Source organism: Ranitomeya variabilis, chromosome 5, assembly GCF_051348905.1.
Source record: "Ranitomeya variabilis isolate aRanVar5 chromosome 5, aRanVar5.hap1, whole genome shotgun sequence".
NCBI lineage: Eukaryota > Metazoa > Chordata > Amphibia > Anura > Dendrobatidae > Ranitomeya > Ranitomeya variabilis.
In genome coordinates, this window is record NC_135236.1 from 314,762,290 (window position 1) to 314,780,523 (window position 18,234).

General features: G+C 40.5%; 1 protein-coding gene across 8 annotated transcripts in view; it reads right to left on the reverse strand.

Annotated features, from left to right (window-relative positions):
• FRMD4A (FERM domain containing 4A) overlaps positions 1-18,234 on the reverse strand; it is a 584,036-nt gene that overhangs the window by 231,229 nt on the left and 334,573 nt on the right. For all 8 annotated transcript variants that reach the window (XM_077264626.1, XM_077264628.1, XM_077264625.1 and 5 more), the window contains one exon: positions 10,955-11,020. In XM_077264626.1, the coding sequence (XP_077120741.1) occupies positions 10,955-11,020 (66 nt within the window). The remainder of the gene's footprint in view (positions 1-10,954; positions 11,021-18,234) is intronic.

Below are 18,234 nucleotides of genomic sequence, written 5' to 3' on the forward strand. Positions count from 1 at the left end.
TTCGGGCACTGACACCGCACACGGACTTTACCAGGAAGTCAGTGTTACTGTTCGGGTTCGGCTGCCTGAGCACCGGGTGTTTGTCACGCTGTTATGTGCATGTGCGGCAAATACTGTTTCTGATCGGCGTTAAAATCATTACCACCATCAGACAGCTACGGTTCCTATGCTGTCAAAAGACAGTGTGAGCGCGCAGCTGTGATCGGAGGTATACAGTTAACCTCCAGTCACCTTCAGCAAGGCTGGTTATCAAGAATAGATGGGTGCTCACATCATATTTTTTAATTATTAAAAATCAAAACATCGCATCTACTCCAAAATGGTATCAATAAAAACGTCAGCTCTGCATGCCAAAAGTAAGCCCTCACCCAGCACAAGATCATGAAAAATGTACGGGTCTCGGAAAATTATGCTTTTTTTTTTTTTTTACACACTTTCTATTTTTTTCACCATTGAAATAAAAAAAAACCTATACGTGTTTGGTATCTGCACACTCTTATTGGCCTGGAGAACCATAATGGCAGGTTGGTTTTAGCATTTGGTGAACATGGTAAAAAAAATCAAACAAACAAATAAATGCAATTATGGAATTGTTTTCCAGTACACTGAATTGGTAACGTTCAAAAGAACAACTTGTCATGCAAATAACATGCTCTCCTACGGCTATATTGATGGAAAAATATAATAACTCTAGCTTTGGGGAGAAGGGGAGTAAAAAACAAAAACGCAAAAATGGAAAATCCCAAGTTCGTGAATTGGTTAAGATGACAAAAGTAAAAGGTGGCTCCTTTGAAGTACCTAGAATTTAAGACATAATTTCAGTTGTTTCACACTTTTTTGTTAAGTATATAATTCCACATGTGTTAATTCATAGTTTTGATGCCTTCAGTGTGAATTTACAATTTTCATAGTCATGAAAATACAGAAAAATCTTTAAATGAAAAGGTGTGTCCAAACTTTTGGTCTGTACTGTATATATATAGACTATATATATGTTTTCAAGAATATTTGATCCCATGGATCCATTATATGTCCATTTTGCAAGCCGGCGAGAAAATCTCGCCATACGGATGTCATGCGGATGTCATACGGATGACACGGATATTTTTGGAGAAAAAATTGCATCCTTGCGCTGCACATGGATCACTGTTCATGAAACATTTGTGCAATTTTCGTCCGTGTAAAACGGACCGATTTTTTATACGTTGTGTGTGACGCCGGCCTAACTTCCATTCTCAGGGCTCCAGTCCATCCATGTGTTCCTGACTGACTATTAATTCGAGTGGTTAGAATGCAATACTAAATGTCTTCTGTAGAATATCCGTATGGCAATAATAAATGTACCCTTTGTTATTTGGTCCAGTAGAAAGGTTTGAAGCTAATTCATGATTAGGAAAGGTTTTTCAAGACAACCTCTTTAATAATCTCCATTATCTTCTATAATACTACTGCAATTAACCATGTAATCATGTAGGGAGGGATGTGCGAATTAGATCTCTCAAAATATTCATGTACTGTAATCTTAGTAACTGCTTTCTAAGGTGGATCCAGCGTAGCTCAGTCTCAGCTGTTTCCTTAGCTTCAACTCCATTGTTTGGAGCTGGATGGAGATATTCCAGACATTAAAGTCTGAAATGGGCATAAACCTGGAACAGAAGTAGAATGTACCATATTCTAGTTCTTATGTACAACAGCATCCTATGGACCTGCATGTGGGGTGAGGGGCAACCAAGGATATCTTACAATGGGAAGAAAATTAATAGGTCATTTGTTTTCAAAAGGAAATGGATGCAGAAAATATGCAATAAATAGAATTGTTCTTCACTTAGATGAAAATGATTTACAGATGCGATTCTGTCCATGGAGGTAGTCATGGCAGAGAAGTGATTGGTCGCAGATGCACACGGATGTCATTGCTCCTTAGCATTACACTAAAAGGTTTGCAGACTATAAATTGGGATCCATTACCTACAGTAATGGAGGAAGGACTCGCCGTATGCCATCTGTCTACATGATAAATATTCATGTACTGTATGTATATGTATACACAGGCAGCTAATATTTGCATGATGCGTGCTTAACAGGAATGCCACATACTTAGAAAAAAAATACTGGAAACAATGATGATTGGGATGTGTAGCACTGAACTGGGGATTTACACTTACATGCATAATATCTACCATATGGGGATTCTGGACCGAATATATTATGTTATTTGTATAATTGGACAGCATGGCGGCTCAGTGGTTAGCACTGCAGTCTTGGAGCTCTGGGGTCCTTGGATGAAATCCCACTGAGGACGACATCTGCAAGGAGTCTGTAATATGTAATCTCCCCATATTTGTGTGGGTTTCCTCCGGGTACTCTGGTTTCCTCCCACATTCCAAAGACAGACTGATAGGGAATTTAGATTGTGAGCCCCATCGGGGACAGTGATGATAATGTTTGTAAAGCATTATGGTATTAATGGTGCTTTATAATGAGTAAAATAATTAGATAATCAGCATTACCTCTGACAGTTTAGTTGAATGCAAGGCAAGATTCAAAGGATATTGAGGCCTCTATGCAACAATGTGAAATTGAGAATAGCTTTTAAAATTAGGAATAATTAGAACAATAACAAGATCAATATCAGTATTCTGTCATGTCCAATAACAGCAATGGCATAAAAATGCTATACACCATATTACAATTAGGAAGGGCACACCTAAGGGCAGGTGAGAAAGGCTGTAGATTCTCACATCCGAGAAAATCGGGTCAGTTATGCAAATGACATTCTGATCAAATTTTGATCAGAGTGTGATGACAGCATGATACAATTCTCTCAGAAAGGCCGGGATCACACTTGCAAGTGCAATGCGAGAAACTCACACAAGTCTCTCGCCTCAATACCCGGCACTGCCGCCGGCACTTGGGACCGGAGTGTGCGGCTGCATGTATTTCTATGCAGCTGAATGCTCCGGTCCCGAGTGCCGGCGGCAGTGCCGGGTATTGAGGCGAGAGACTTGTGTGAGTTTCTTGCATTGCACTCGCAAGTATGACCCCCGCCATAAGGAGGAGATGGAGAAAAAAAAATGACCATCTTCTCTATTCTGTCAGTGCACGGACTTCGGACTGCACTCAGATGTTATCCGAGTGCATTTTGAGGTTTTCAATGCTCTCATTGACTTGCATGGACGAGTGCGATCTGAATATCGGGATCAAACTCAGGCATGTAGTGATTTTTTTTCTTTGGATAGTCTCTGTCTGAAGAAAATTTGAACATGAGCATGGCCCTATAGCATTGGTCAGAGTGCAATCCGATGTTTGTGGCCATGATCACACTAGGACCCGCTGCACAACATCCCTGCTCCTGTATGCACCAGTTAATACAAATATTTTGCCTAGAGCAACACGGATAATACATCAAAGCAAACAGCTATCAAAGTATAATTCAGCACTATGTGCCCATATTAATTAGGTAACGTACAGTAACCAGGTATCTTTGATGTTCAAGATTATGGGAAACCCACATAGATCCGTTAGAGTTGCCTCTTATATTTAAGGGTGATTTTTTTTCTATCCATTTTCATTGTGGATGTTGTACATAACTATACATTTCTGGAGAATGTAAGTTCCATATGAAGAGCTAGAACACTTTTGAAAAGGTTATGAGTAAATTTTGATGCTTTTAGAATTTTCCTAAATGTGATGATACAATTTCCATACTTTTAAAATTAAGCATCATTTTAATGTTTGCATGTAATATCCACAATCCCAGAAGACTGCTGTAACTAATGAGAACCCCGACCCTCACACTCTGCAGTAATATGACATTAGAAATTCATGTATTAGATTAACAAGGTGTTCCCAGAGGAACGTGCCTGAACCTAGTCTTACCCTACAATAATATGCATTCAGCATTCCGGACCTTGTATAATAAGCGAATAATTGGGAATGAATAAGAACATGAAGCACAGCCAACTAGATCACTTTGTACAGAAGATTTAGGAGGTGCTGAGCAGTAATGTTACTTGTGGTCCAATCATACACAATGGTATAAAATCACTCCCATGGATTTCCCTGCAGAATTCGTAGTAAGTAATAATACTGTATGGTACATGTAACGAGGATTGCAGTAGTACAGAGTTAACTTTGGCTCTAATGTGTAACACAATCATTCTATTTTCTCATAAAACCACAACTCCATTTAAACCGTATGGGCATAGAGGGTGATGGATGTCGTATTACGGCTTTCTACAATGACAGTTGAATAAAATAACATACCTGTGTGCATGTGCCCTGACATAGTACTAAAATCTGGATATCTGGCAGATAATTTTTTACTTTATAGTCTCCCACTGGGTTAAAATAACAAACAGATCTTTACTTACCCTCCCCTTCTCCAGCTCTGTCTCTTCACCACTGCCCCAGTCTTTGTTGACAGGCTGCAGTGGTGACAACATGTCTAACAGGTCTGCAGCCAATCTCTGGGCTCAGGGGCTTGTGCCATCCACATTGCAGGGCCACTGAGCCTAATGATTGGCTGCACATGCCCGTAAACTGTTAAAACCAGGTAGCTGGTATACATCATTTACATAAGCCTCATACTGACAGCTCCATGGGAAGGAAATATAGATATCAATAATTGTAATCATTTTGCATTATATACACAACAATGTGAAAATAAAAACAACAAAAAACTACCACTAATAATAATACATTTAGTTAAAATAAAATCTGTGCTTGCAAATAGGGGAACACAGACATAATTGCCAGTCTGGATAGTTTTTACTGGAAGTGCTTTTTTTAGACACATATTTGTAAAATATGTAATATCAGGGTGTAGCTTTGGAGTAAAATGTTCAAATAATCTTTAACCTCTGTAACTCAATTGTTCTTTTTATTAGCTAAGGTGACACACAGGAAAGCCTGGTCACATACCCAGAGACTAGGATTTGTAATGGTTTCACTGAAATCATTTTTCTTCATGACAGTAATTTAGGTAGTATATTTTTAGAATTTAGACAAACAGCAAACACTTATTACCTATCTATCTATATCTATCATTATAATATATCTATATCTATTATCCATCTATTTAATATCTATCTAATATCTAATTATCCATCTATCCCATATCTATCTACCTATATAATATATATTATCTATCTAATATCTATCTATTATCTACAGTTGTGCTCAAAAGTTTACATACCCCAGCAGAATTTTTGCTTTCTTGGCCTTTTTTCAGAGAATATGAATGATTACCCCAAAACTTTTTCTCCACTCATGGTTAGTGGTTGGGTGAAACCATTTATTGTCAAACTACTGTGTTTTCTATTTTTAAATCATAATGACAACTCAAAACTTTCAAACAACCCTGTTGAAAAGTTCACATACCCTGGTGATTTTGGCCTGATATCATGCACAGAAGTTGACACAAATGAGTTTGAATGGCTACTAAAGGTAGTATCCTCACGTGTGACCTGTTTGCTTGTAATCAGTGTGTGTGCATAAAAGCTGAGTGAGTTTCTGGGCTACAGCAGAACAAAGTGAAGGTTCTGGAGTGGCCATCTCAGTCTCCTGATCTCAATATCATTGAGCCATTCTGCGGGAGATCTCAAGCGCGCAGTTCATGCTGGACAGCCCAGGAATTTACGGGAACTGTAGGCTTTTTGCCAATAAAAGTGGGCAGCTTTACCATATGAGAAAATAAAGAACCTCATCCACAACTACCACAAAAGACTTCAAGCTCTCATTGATGTTAGAGGGAGCAATACATGGTATTAAGATGTAAACTTTTGATCAGGGTCATTTGGATGTTTTAGACTGTCATTATGATTTAGAAAGAGAAACCACAGTAGTTTGACAATAAATGGCTTCACCCAACCACCAACCATTAGAGAAAAAGTTTTGGTGTTATCATTCATATTCTCTGACCAAGAAATCAAAAATTTTGCCAGGGTATGTAAACTTTTAAGCACAACTCTATCTATATATCAAACTGGAGTTTTGTCTCCTTTTTTCCATTAGATAGATAGATAAAACTGTGATGTGGAAAGTTGTAGAATTATTCAAATTACTTGATCGATAGACATGTTAAGAATTTGCAAATGCTGAAAAACGGAAACAACATTTTCAAAGCATCTCAATTTACACAGTATTGAGTATGAGCACATGTGCAGATATACATGCACTTGCATGCCTTGGCTTCATATCAATGAGGTTAAAGTGAAACTCTCAGGTCCCCCATGCCCTCCAACCCAGCAGCATTCACTTGTTAATGAGTAAATTCCCTGCCTAACCATATAACATTTTTCTGTAAAAATGAGGTTTAAAAAAAGCATTTACTTTGTCCCTTTTCCTATGCTAATTAGGGCTTTGACTAGTCGATGGGGCGCTAGTTTCCCCAGACTAGTCAGCCCTCTTTCCATGTTATCGGAAATCCTGCGTTGCTGATTGGTCTTGCCAGCTGCCTGTCATGGCTGCCGCGACCAATCAGCGACGGGCACAGTCCAATTAGTCCCTCCCTACTCCCCTGCAGTCAGTGCCCGGCGCCCGCATACTCCCCTCCAGTCACCGCTAACACAGGGTTAATGCCAGCGGTAACGGACCGCGTTATGCCTCAGGTAACGCACTCCGTTATCGCTGCTATTAACCCTGTGTGTCCCCAACTTTTTACTATTGATGCTGCCTATGCAGCATCAATAGTAAAAAGATGTAATGTTAAAAATAATAAAAAAGCAAAAAACCTGCTATTCTCACCCTCCGTAGTCCACCCAGGCGCGTGTGGCTGCCGCCATCTTCCGTTCCCAGAGATGCATTGCGAAATTACCCAGAAGAGTTAGCGGTCTCGCGAGACCGCTAAGTCATGTGGGTAATTTCGCAATGCATCCTGGGAACGGGAGATGGCGGCAGCCGCGTGCGCATTGCCAGAGCTTTGCTGGATCCCGGCGGGTGAGTATATAACTATTTTTTATTTTAATTATTTTTTTAAACAGGGATATGGTGCCCACACTGCTGTATACTACGTGGGCTGTGTTATATACCGCGTGGCTGCTATATACTACGTGGCCAGTGTTAGATACTATGTGGGCTGTGTTTTGTACTGCGTGGGCTGTGCTATATATTATGTGGCCAGTGTTATATACTGCGTGGCCTGTGTTATATACTACGCCGCCTGTGTTATATACTGTGTGGCTGCTATATACTGCGTGGGCTGTTTTATATAGCATGTGGGCTGTGTTATATACTGTTTGGGCTGTGTTATATACTGCGTGGCCACTGTTATATATTGCGTGGCCTGTATTAACGCATAGGGTATTCTACAATATGTATGTATAATATTGCAAGTCCCAATATCATAATTCTCGGTCTGGGGCAAAACACATGTGTGTTATGTGCGGCCAGACCCATTAATTCGCTCCAAAAGACATTTTGAAAAAATAGGAGAAACCGGAGCATAATATATAGAAAAGTACTTTATTGATACAAAAAATTAAAACCAACAATAGTAATATATAGAGGTATAGCGTAATTACCATGATATACATATATGGCAGGAAACCCACCCCTCTAGAATCCCCATAATGTACAAGAGTCCTGGAAGGGGAAAAAATAGTAAAATAATCCCTTCCATACAATACAATATCGCCTGGTACGGTGATCAGCTGAAAACCGATTACCAAATGAGCAAAGTAAATATGTAAATAATAAGTCAGCCTGATTCAACTTACCAGGGCGCAAAAGGGGAGATGGAGGAGTGGGATCCCGCCAGGATAACAGCCCCAACACGTGTTTCGCGGCTAGAGAACGCCGCTTTTTCAAGGAAGTGCTAGTTAAAAAGTGAAAAGGACCTATTCTTATACCACCTGACTATGGTCACATGTCTGTGAATGACCAATAGCGGTGGCGCCGGCGGCGCATGCGCACGGTGGCGGACGGGTCCCACATGGGGGCAGGGCGTCAGGCCCAGCGCGGACACGCCGGGGGTTAACCCGAAGCGCCAGCACAGAGCACCAAGACGCCCGCCCACATGGAGGAGCCGGCCACCAGCCGGGCGATGCGCACGGCCACCAAGTAAGGTGAATGTAAAAAAGTGCTGGCCGCATACCACACAATAAGGTGGCATCCGTGCAATAGGGCAGAGTGTGACACGATTGGGCCCTAGAAATGAAAGGCAGTGCAGGCAGTGGATGCGCCGGTCTGAATCGACCTCCAGACGGACATCCAGAAAGTCCACCGCAGCCGCATCAAAATTGTATGTAAGCCGTATATTTAGCGTGTTGTTATTCAAAATCTCCATGAATTCCCCGAGCTGGCGGGCAGTCCCCCCCCACAAAAACAGGATGTCGTCTATATAGCGGTACCAGCACAGCACATGGGCAGCGGCGGGCGGGCCCCCGTCGCCAAAAATCTCCCTCTCCCAGGCGCCAAGGAAGAGGTTGGCATACGAGGGCGCGCACGCCGCGCCCATGGCCGTGCCGCGCCTCTGTAAGTAGAATTTGTCCTTAAAGACAAAGAAATTGTGGGTGAGGATATACCCCACCAGCTCGAGGATCAGCTCACTTAGAGGACCGTCCAAGTCGGAGGCCCCCAGGAAGCGGCGAACGGCGTCCAGCCCATGAGAGTGATCAATGCACGTATATAAGCCCTCGACGTCGGCGGTAACTAGAATTGTGTTTTGATCCACAAGGATACCATCAACCCTCGACAGGACGTCCGTAGTGTCTTTAATGTATGACGGTAAAGTCTCAACAAATGGTTTGAGATAGATGTCAATAAATTGACACACAGGATCACAGATCCCATCAATACCAGACACAATAGGACGTCCTGGGGGGTCAAGGGCATCCTTGTGGATTTTAGGAAGCAAGTAAAATGTGGGAACCCTAGGTGACTTGACAATCAATCCGTCAAGTACCTGTTTAGTAATGATATTGGCCTCAAAGGCTCCCACCAATATATCTTGTAATTCCTGTGAGAAGGGGGCCGAGGGATTGGAGGAAAGCTTGAGATATGTGTTAGAGTCTTTGAGCTGGTGGAATACCTCCCGCTCATATTTCACACACGGCCACACCACCACGTTCCATTATCGTACCATCTATTGGACATATTTAATTTATTACTTCCTTATGGGATATTTATGTATTTTGGCAGTCAAAATGTATATACATAACTATGTTGATTACTGTTTACTGTTTTCACCATTGACATATTTGCCATTTTTTTCATGGCGACATGCCATTATACTCCCTACATCTTTGGCATATCCCTTTATATGATGTCCTACCCTTTCACAGGTTTATGCACTGCCTTTCATTTCTAGGGCCCAATCGTGTCACACTCTGCCCTATTGCACGGATGCCACCTTATTGTGTGGTATGCGGCCAGCACTTTTTTACATTCACCTTACTTGGTGGCCATGCGCATCGCCCGGCTGGTGGCCGGCTCCTCCATGTGGGCGGGCGTCTTGGTGCTCTGTGCTGGCGCTTCGGGTTAACCCCCGGCGCGTCCGCGCTGGGCCTGACGCCCTGCCCCCATGTGGGACCCGTCCGCCACCGTGCGCATGCGCCGCCGGCGCCACCGCTATTGGTCATTCACAGACATGTGACCATAGTCAGGTGGTATAAGAATAGGTCCTTTTCACTTTTTAACTAGCACTTCCTTGAAAAAGCGGCGTTCTCTAGCCGCGAAACACGTGTTGGGGCTGTTATACTGGCGGGATCCCACTCCTCCATCTCCCCTTTTGCGCCCTGGTAAGTTGAATCAGGCTGACTTATTATTTACATATTTACTTTGCTCATTTGGTAATCGGTTTTCAGCTGATCACCGTACCAGGCGATATTGTATTGTATGGAAGGGATTCTTTTACTATTTTTTCCCCTTCCAGGACTCTTGTACATTATGGGGATTCTAGAGGGGTGGGTTTCCCCCCATATATGTATATCATGGTAATTACGCTATACCTCTATATATTACTAGTGTTGGTTTTAATTTTTTGTATCAATAAAGTACTTTTCTATATATTATGCTCCGGTTTCTCCTATTTTTTCAATATGTATGTATGTATATAGCAGCCACATAGTATATAGCACAGGCCACGTACTATTTGTCTGCTATATACTACATGGCTCCTATATACTACGTGGCCTGTGCTATATACTATGTGGCTGCTATATACAGTACATACATACATATTCTAGAATATCCAAAGCGTTAGAATCGGGCCACCATCTAGTACTAACATAAGCACAGTGACCTTGTATAGGACACAAACCTTCAGGTCCGCTGTGAAATTCATACAGAAAATATGTCACACCATGTGTAAAAGTCACCACTAATAAACACTTCCTGCAATTCATATGGCCTCAGAAGTATCCATTCATCTCTTAGCCCAGTCTTCCTACTGCTCAGCCTCTTTCTTCCTGCCCCCACCCAGTTCATGTATATTAAAGGAATGGTATTTAACTAATGCTTGAAGTAGTGATGTGAGTTTCCAGGAAATGCCAATTAGGGAGCAAGAGATGTCTAACCTTCTCTCTTACAAATCCTCCAATGGCTATGATACTGCAAGGCACTAATGATAATATTCAATCATGGAGTCAATATAGAGTGAGCAGTTCATCCATGTCTACTGTAGGCCTTAGGCCTGTCCTTGTCATTATTCTCTATGCTCGTTTAGAGTTGATTTTATACAGTATAACACAAGACAATCAATCCCCAACATTAGGCATTTTCCAGTTTATTGATTCACTGTGAACACATGATGTACAACAACTATGTGTAAAATATGTTCTTGGCTAAAATGGCTGAGAGAACACTACACATGAAAATATGTATAATTGCCCTTGACTGCCACAGTTATATATGTATATATACACCTACATACATGCTGTATCTATGCAATATATATATATAGGTTAATTCCATTCCAAAGTACAATACACATAGGTGAAAACTACTTATTTACCTGTACGAGAAGTTCTAACTTCCTATCATCTAGGAGGTGAACTTGACATCGCCGCCCCTCCGTCATCTGCAAATGAACAGAAAATTTGGTTAGGGATTTGCGAGATGCGTCATGTAAGAAATCCATCAAGTCAAATACAGTGTTATCTGCTCAATAAGCTCAATAATAAGTATTCTCCAGTTCTCTAACAGTTACTCACTACAGACTTGACATAGACCGAGCCAAATAAACCAAATCATTTGCACAACATCAATCATGGCAACATGTAAACCCAGAGTGCAGGGCATGGATGGTGGACCCGTCACCAGATTTTATCTTTTGGGTAATTCCAGGAAACTATTATTATGTGTCTGATTTGAGAATATCTAGACAGTAATATATGTAATTAATTGTTTTCTATTGTACATATTGCAAGCCATCAAACTGCCAGCATGAAGACAGAAGATTTTGGTGAGTGCTTCAAAGGAAACCGTGAGAAATTACCCACATGTTTCTCTCACTCAGAGGTCTGACTCAGTTGGATATATTTTTTACAAGCTCCTTAGCTGTACTATCTGCATACCTGCTGTATAAATAGGAGTAAATCCTCTAAAATGATTCCATTCAATGAAAGAAAGCAGAGATCTTAGAAAATGATGAGGAAATAAAACCGCACGACTATCCATAGTCTTACCACATTTATTAACCCTGACAACGCCTTTAAAAGGCATATAATATTGATAACCTGTCCTTTAGAGAAGTCATTAAAATCAGGTGGGTGAGGGTCTGACACTAGGTACCCCCACGGATCAGTTGTCATTACCTCTAATGGCATCCGGATGCAAGCACTGAATTGTGCTGAACAGCACAGCTCCATTTAACCCTAGAATGCGTTGCGTATCCCGGTCTTTTAGGTCCGGTAGCTTACTTTTTGCAAACAATTATAATTACAATGTTGTGCATTTTTTCAAATCTTACTTTGTAATTTCGAAATAAACTTGTAAAAGTCCTCCATATGATTTACACAAGAGTCTAAAAGGCCTGTGTTATGTGAAAGTGTATATTTCAGAGGTCACGCATGAGCAGCAGCCACTCCTGTGTACCGAAGATCAGCTCCTAAATAAGAGCTGGTCTGTAGCTATTGCAGCTGCTGCTACACACTGTCCGGTGTTCACATCCATGTGCTGCCAGAACTAATAACAGCTGATCAGCTCACGTGCCAGTTCCTAAATAATCTGATATTGATGAGATATTCTAATTATATGCTTGGGCTTGAGATCGTTATCTATATAAAAATATACAGTGCTAAGCTAAATGAGTACACCCTTTTTCTAAATTCATTTATCTACTTTTTTCTAACTGCATGTTGCTTACAGTGAAATGTGGTGACGTTAGTGTCCTTATGGTTGGCTACATGAGTGCTGCTGGTGTCAAGGAATCACATTTCATTGATGGTATCATGAATTCACACATGTACGGGTCTATATTGGAAGAGAAGATGCTACCATCGCTCCGTGCCCTTGGTAGACACACAGTTTTTCAACAGGACAATGATCCAAAACACGCGTCTGTTGCATTTCTAAAGCAAGCGATTCAGTGGCCAAGTATGCCTGATCTGAACCGAAATGAACACCAGAAGGGAGTTCTGAAGAGACAAGTTGAGCATCAGTCTCCTTTCAGCATCCAGGTGCATAAAGAGGTCATTCTTCAAGAACGGGAAAAGGTAGATGTTTCATTTTTGCAGCCTCCAATTTGAGTAAAACTGAAGATTTTGTAATGGAAGTTATATTATTAACCTTACTGTCATGTTATGGGTTAAAAAAAAAGTGTTCCATGAAACTCAGTCTTGTCAAAATTTTGGAAACTGTACTTGTATTCTGAGAGATATTGATTAAAATCTTAATTTTCAAAAAGGGGTGTACTCATTTACTCTGGGCACTGTATCTTGTTCCTTTAATTATAGATTTTGTGAGTTGGAGCTACTAGAATATACCTGCACTACAGACTAATAGATTCGCAAATCTGCAAATCTTTGTCTAGAAAGAGCATTTCATTTTAAAATCCACAAAACACAGTTTGAAAGAGTAAAAAATAAAAGTGGGTCTAAGCATTCATATAGATACACAAGACTCAAAGCAGTTAACATTGGGCAGGATGTAGTTTACAAATCGATAAAATCAGCCAGTCTAGGTCACATTACGTTTACAGCAGCCTGTTCAACACATACGGTAACGGGCTGCTGTTAACGCAAGTGCCGGTATGGCAGCACACTAGCAAAGATAGAGCATCTGCTAGCTCTATCTGCGCTAGCGGTGACGGACCCGGAAACGCTGCAGCCCGCGTCTCAGGGTCCGTCACTCAATGACGGCACATCGCTAGCGCACGCCCATTGTGGGCGTGCGCTAGCGATGCGTCCAACATTGGATTCAACGGCGGCGTTAACGGACTGCGTTACACCGCATTATGCCGCTGTGTAACATAGTCCATCTAATAGGTGGGTTCAACGCAGTGTGAACCCAGCTTAATAGGCGCCTAAAAGGACTGGTTATGTGTCACCCTTACCATTCTACAAATCTCGCACATTCCACATTCAATACATTATGATGACATGCTTGACAGATTACAATTCACACCAAAACCACTGGGCTGTCCCATATCGACACATTTAGTATAAATATCTCCCAACAGAGTGCTTCAAAATTAGGAGTTTTTTAAGGCTGCTCATCTTGCGCCACACATCTCAGGATATATCGAGCCAAAGGGAAAAGTGAGGAAGGAAGGACACATCTGTACGTCTCATTTACAATCTAATAAGACACAAGTCTATAGACAGGGTTTCCTGATTCAGGTTTCTAAAAGCTAAAAATGAAAACTACATCCATCTTGGCTTTGGAGGACCAGAAGTGTCCATTTAAAGTGATGACCAGCAATTCCAACAGGCACACTGAAATACCTGCATCTGCCATGTAACAGCAATACTAGGATGAAAACTATGAGACCCCCGTCAGGCAGCTCCTCTCTCGGGGGCACATGCAATTTGACCTGTTGTACTAGTTGGATAAATTGCCTTAATCACAGGTATTTCCAATGTACCACATCTGGAAGGCAGTCTGGTAATGACTTGGAAAGAAACAGCACCTACTACAAATATAATTTACGACGAGACACGTGTCCCCTCTGCCGGCTCACGGGAATGGGGTCAGTGCACGCTTCTACTGAGTTCTGTGCTGAGTACGGAGCATGTTTGTAGAGGACAGGACTGACTCAGTTGTTTGCCTAGGATTTAGAAAGTTTGGGATTTTACTGCATTAATGGGTATGGGTATGCAAAATATTTATATTTAAAGGGGAAACAGAATGCAAATATAGTAATTGGAAACTTAAAATTAGTGAATTAAACATGGTGTTTAAGATGAGGATACATCCTTAGGGCAGGAGGAGCAGATCCAAAGTTAAGCATACAGAAACTGATGTGCTATTAGGAGTATTTCAGAGTATTATGTACCTTGCTGCAATAGTACAGCCAGGCTGCGATTCAAGCAGCCCAGTAAGTGACACATCGCTGGAATCAGGGTCACTGTCTCTACATTATGCTGCTTTCAGATATGGTGGCAAAAACCTGGTGACCAGATTCTCTTTAAGCCTTTAGGAGAAGGAGATTTAGTATACTACATATTGTATAAGGATCATAGCTCAACGTTACCTATCCATTCCTTTGTGGTGCTGAATGCTTTCTATGGAAATACATTGATATTCTTATTATCCATAAATCTCTATGTTTCATCTTGGAAAATTAAGACAAAGTTTTAATTGATTCAATGATTAATAATTTTCCTGCCTTTATAAATCACTTTCAATTTACTAATATAGTTTTGTAACAGTGTAGATGGGATTTCCTGTGTTTTGTGCATGATAACATTCTAAAAACCAGCACTTTACTTCCGTCCGCATGTGAAACATTTCATTGTGTCGCCGCCATATGATTCAACACTAAGGAATGTGATCCCACAAAAGGGAACAACGAGCAATACAAAGTACATTGTACATTTTCTGTAAAGGCCTTTAGTATGTTAGATGAATTAATAGTCATTTAAGGAATACTTACATTTTCTATACATCTGTGTTAAACAGAATTTTCAAAATGTTATAATATATATATATATATATATATATATATATATATATATATATATCTCACAACCAGTGCAATATCCACTGAATGCATTCCACCGATCAATATTTGAGCCTATATCCGTGCAATAGATATCTAAAACCATAGTCAATATTAATTTCTAATTTTCTTTCTGCTTTACACAGGATGATTATTGCTGTGAATTCTCATTATTGCTTACGTTAGACTTATAAACTGGCTTTAAGAGGTACAATCCCAGGGGCTTATACTTTGTTTCCACGAGCCTTATACCATTTGTACTGCATGTATTATGTATTGTATATTTTATACAGGATCAACATATTCATAGCACTATATAGAGAATATATCAATTCAGCCCCAGTGATCCAGCGTACAATTTAATTTCCAAATAACTGACATAAACAAAAGCAGATTTTATAGAGGTCAATCAACTTAGTGGTATGTATGGTATTTTGAGAACTGAGGAATCTCACTCACGTAGTGATTATTGAGCATGCTTGGGTGCTAACCAAGTGTCTTCGGCATGCTTGAATGATATGTTCGAGTCCCCGCTGCTGCATGTCTTGCGGCTGTTCAATAGCCGCAACACATGCAGGGATTGCCTGTTTGACAGACAGCTGCAATAAGTGCAGGGATAGCCTAACAGCCGTGAGACATGCAGCCGCGGGGACTCGAATATACTTTTCAAGCATGCCGAAGACACTGGGTTAGCACCCGTTATCCGAGCGTGTTTGCTCACCATTACACTCAAACAGCAGATAATATACATTCTTAATTCAGATGTTGTGCTGGTTGGGTTCAGAATCTCCATAAAACCTCCAGTATTATCCACTATAACACTATGACTCCCAGCATTCTACACTTGAAACATCCAAACAGACAATCCAAAACTTTGGTGAACATAACAGAATTTGGGATGACCATAATTTTTCTTCAAAGTGTCATGTAACAATACAATTTTTTAGAGAACTGTCAGGAAGAAAGCCAATATGTAATGAAATTGTGCACCGATACATTGATGTACTGCGTATAGTTTAGCACTGATTTCAATACAACAAAGGAATCGTATGCACGCCTGGTAAATGTCTGTGTTTCCTAGATTCGGCTTCCCACCAAGATTAGAAAACTTTTATTTCATCTTTTTGAAATACATAGCAATGTTTCAGCCACAATTGGCTATTTTCAAGCCAAGTATATGAAAGATATGAAAGCTGTACTTTTGTTTCAGTACCCGCTTGAAAAAAGCCATTTGTGGCCGAAACGTTGCTATGTATTTTAAAAGGATGACATAAAAGTCTAGTGTTTTTCCAAGAAGACAGGGCATCACTAATGTTTAGAGTTGGTGTGAATCGATTCACAGGATCCAGTCCAGCAGCCAGATCAGCAATCTCTGGCCGGAGCCCTGATGACTGCCTCATACCTTTGTGGCTCTTCTTTTGATTAGCCAGCCTGGTTCGTTGCATTGTGATACACATGTGACATCATGTTAGGCTGGATAATCAAAAGAAGAACCATGGATGATGCTAGGTAGGAGCTGGTTCTCAAGGCTCCCATCCAGCATTCATAGATTACTGACCTGGCCGCTGGACTGGGTCTTGTAGAGTCAGTAGAGTTAGTGTGAATCAGTTTACAAGTAATCTTCCTATCAATGACTTTGTCAAAGTATTAGGAAAGACAATGAACTCGAATATTATAATTTTATTTACTTATCACATGTCAAAATGTAAATTGTATTCAGTTCTCTGAGATCCCACCATTGATTTGCCAATAACCTAACAAATATAATCCAGGTCTATAAAGCTAATATATGCAGACGTAATTAGATTTCACTATGCATCTTGTGCTAGAATTGTGATTGAGGACAGCATCTTCTGAAAGTGTAGAGTTGATTGAAATTCAAAAATCAAAAGATATTAGTGCACTGACTCCAAAGGAAATGGCGAGCTAGACGTAATTTTAATAAACACCTATTTAATCAAAAGCCTTTTTATCTCCGTGAGGAATACTTTGATTCACCACTGAGTGAAGAGACTTTGAGGCAAGATAAAATTAAAATCCAACAGAGTAATCAGTGACAGATTTATAACCATGGTCTGCTTACCAGCCTTCTTCCCCTTATTCCATATTGAATTTGTCTAGCTAATATCCGTGGATTTGCAGACAGACCATAGTCAGGGGCATTTTGACATTGATATCTCATGACTTATTTATGTATGCTTGCGGCAATATGTCACCTAGCACGTATGTTGTGTATGACGTCATATACAGATCAAGCGTCTTACAATAATAGCAGCTGAGCAGTAAAACATGGAGAGGAGACACAGTACAGGAGGGGCGTCCAGCCCTTGGAATACTTGAAGTGTCCTCTATAGAGGAAAGAAACATCTCACCTCTACTGACATTAGAAATGTGGATAGTTCACAGACGCTTAACACCTGTCTAAGACAGCCATGACTCAACAGTCCTTTCTCTCTGGAGACCCCACACTTTCCTCCCACCAAGAGGTCTACATTTCCTGCCATATGCAAACATTGCTTCATCCAATAGGAGGTTTGTAAAATCTTCCATATGCATAGGTCTTATTAGATATTTCAAATATGATAATAATATTCACCGACTTCACTGGTTCTTCTCAAGAAATGTTACAATAAAGTGTTTGGTACATGGGATGATGTAAAAATCTATTCCAAAGTTCTTCGCTGACTCTTCTCATGGCACAATATTGGTCACTGCTAGATTAATATATTTCACAATGAAAGACCACATCAGCACTATGCAATACCTTAAAAGGGATCTGTCATGAAAGTACATTAAGATCTCCCGAGGCTGAGGAGCTTCAACTTCCTCTGCCAATACCAGCCTGAGTCCTGGGAAAAGAGCAGGCACGTCAAGAAGCAATGTAACAAAATACCCAGCTCTTACATAAGAGTTGGTCTTTTGCATCAATGATATACTGATTTTCTGATATCATGTCTGATAGACTAAAATTAGATCCAATGTACCGGTGACACCTTTGGCATTTAATCACGTAAATGCACAACACACGTTTTCTTATTTTCCACTTGAAGTCTTTTACTGCAATACATAAATCATTACAAAACATCTTAATCCATTTTCACAGACAAGATATAGTAGTCACCACATTTTAA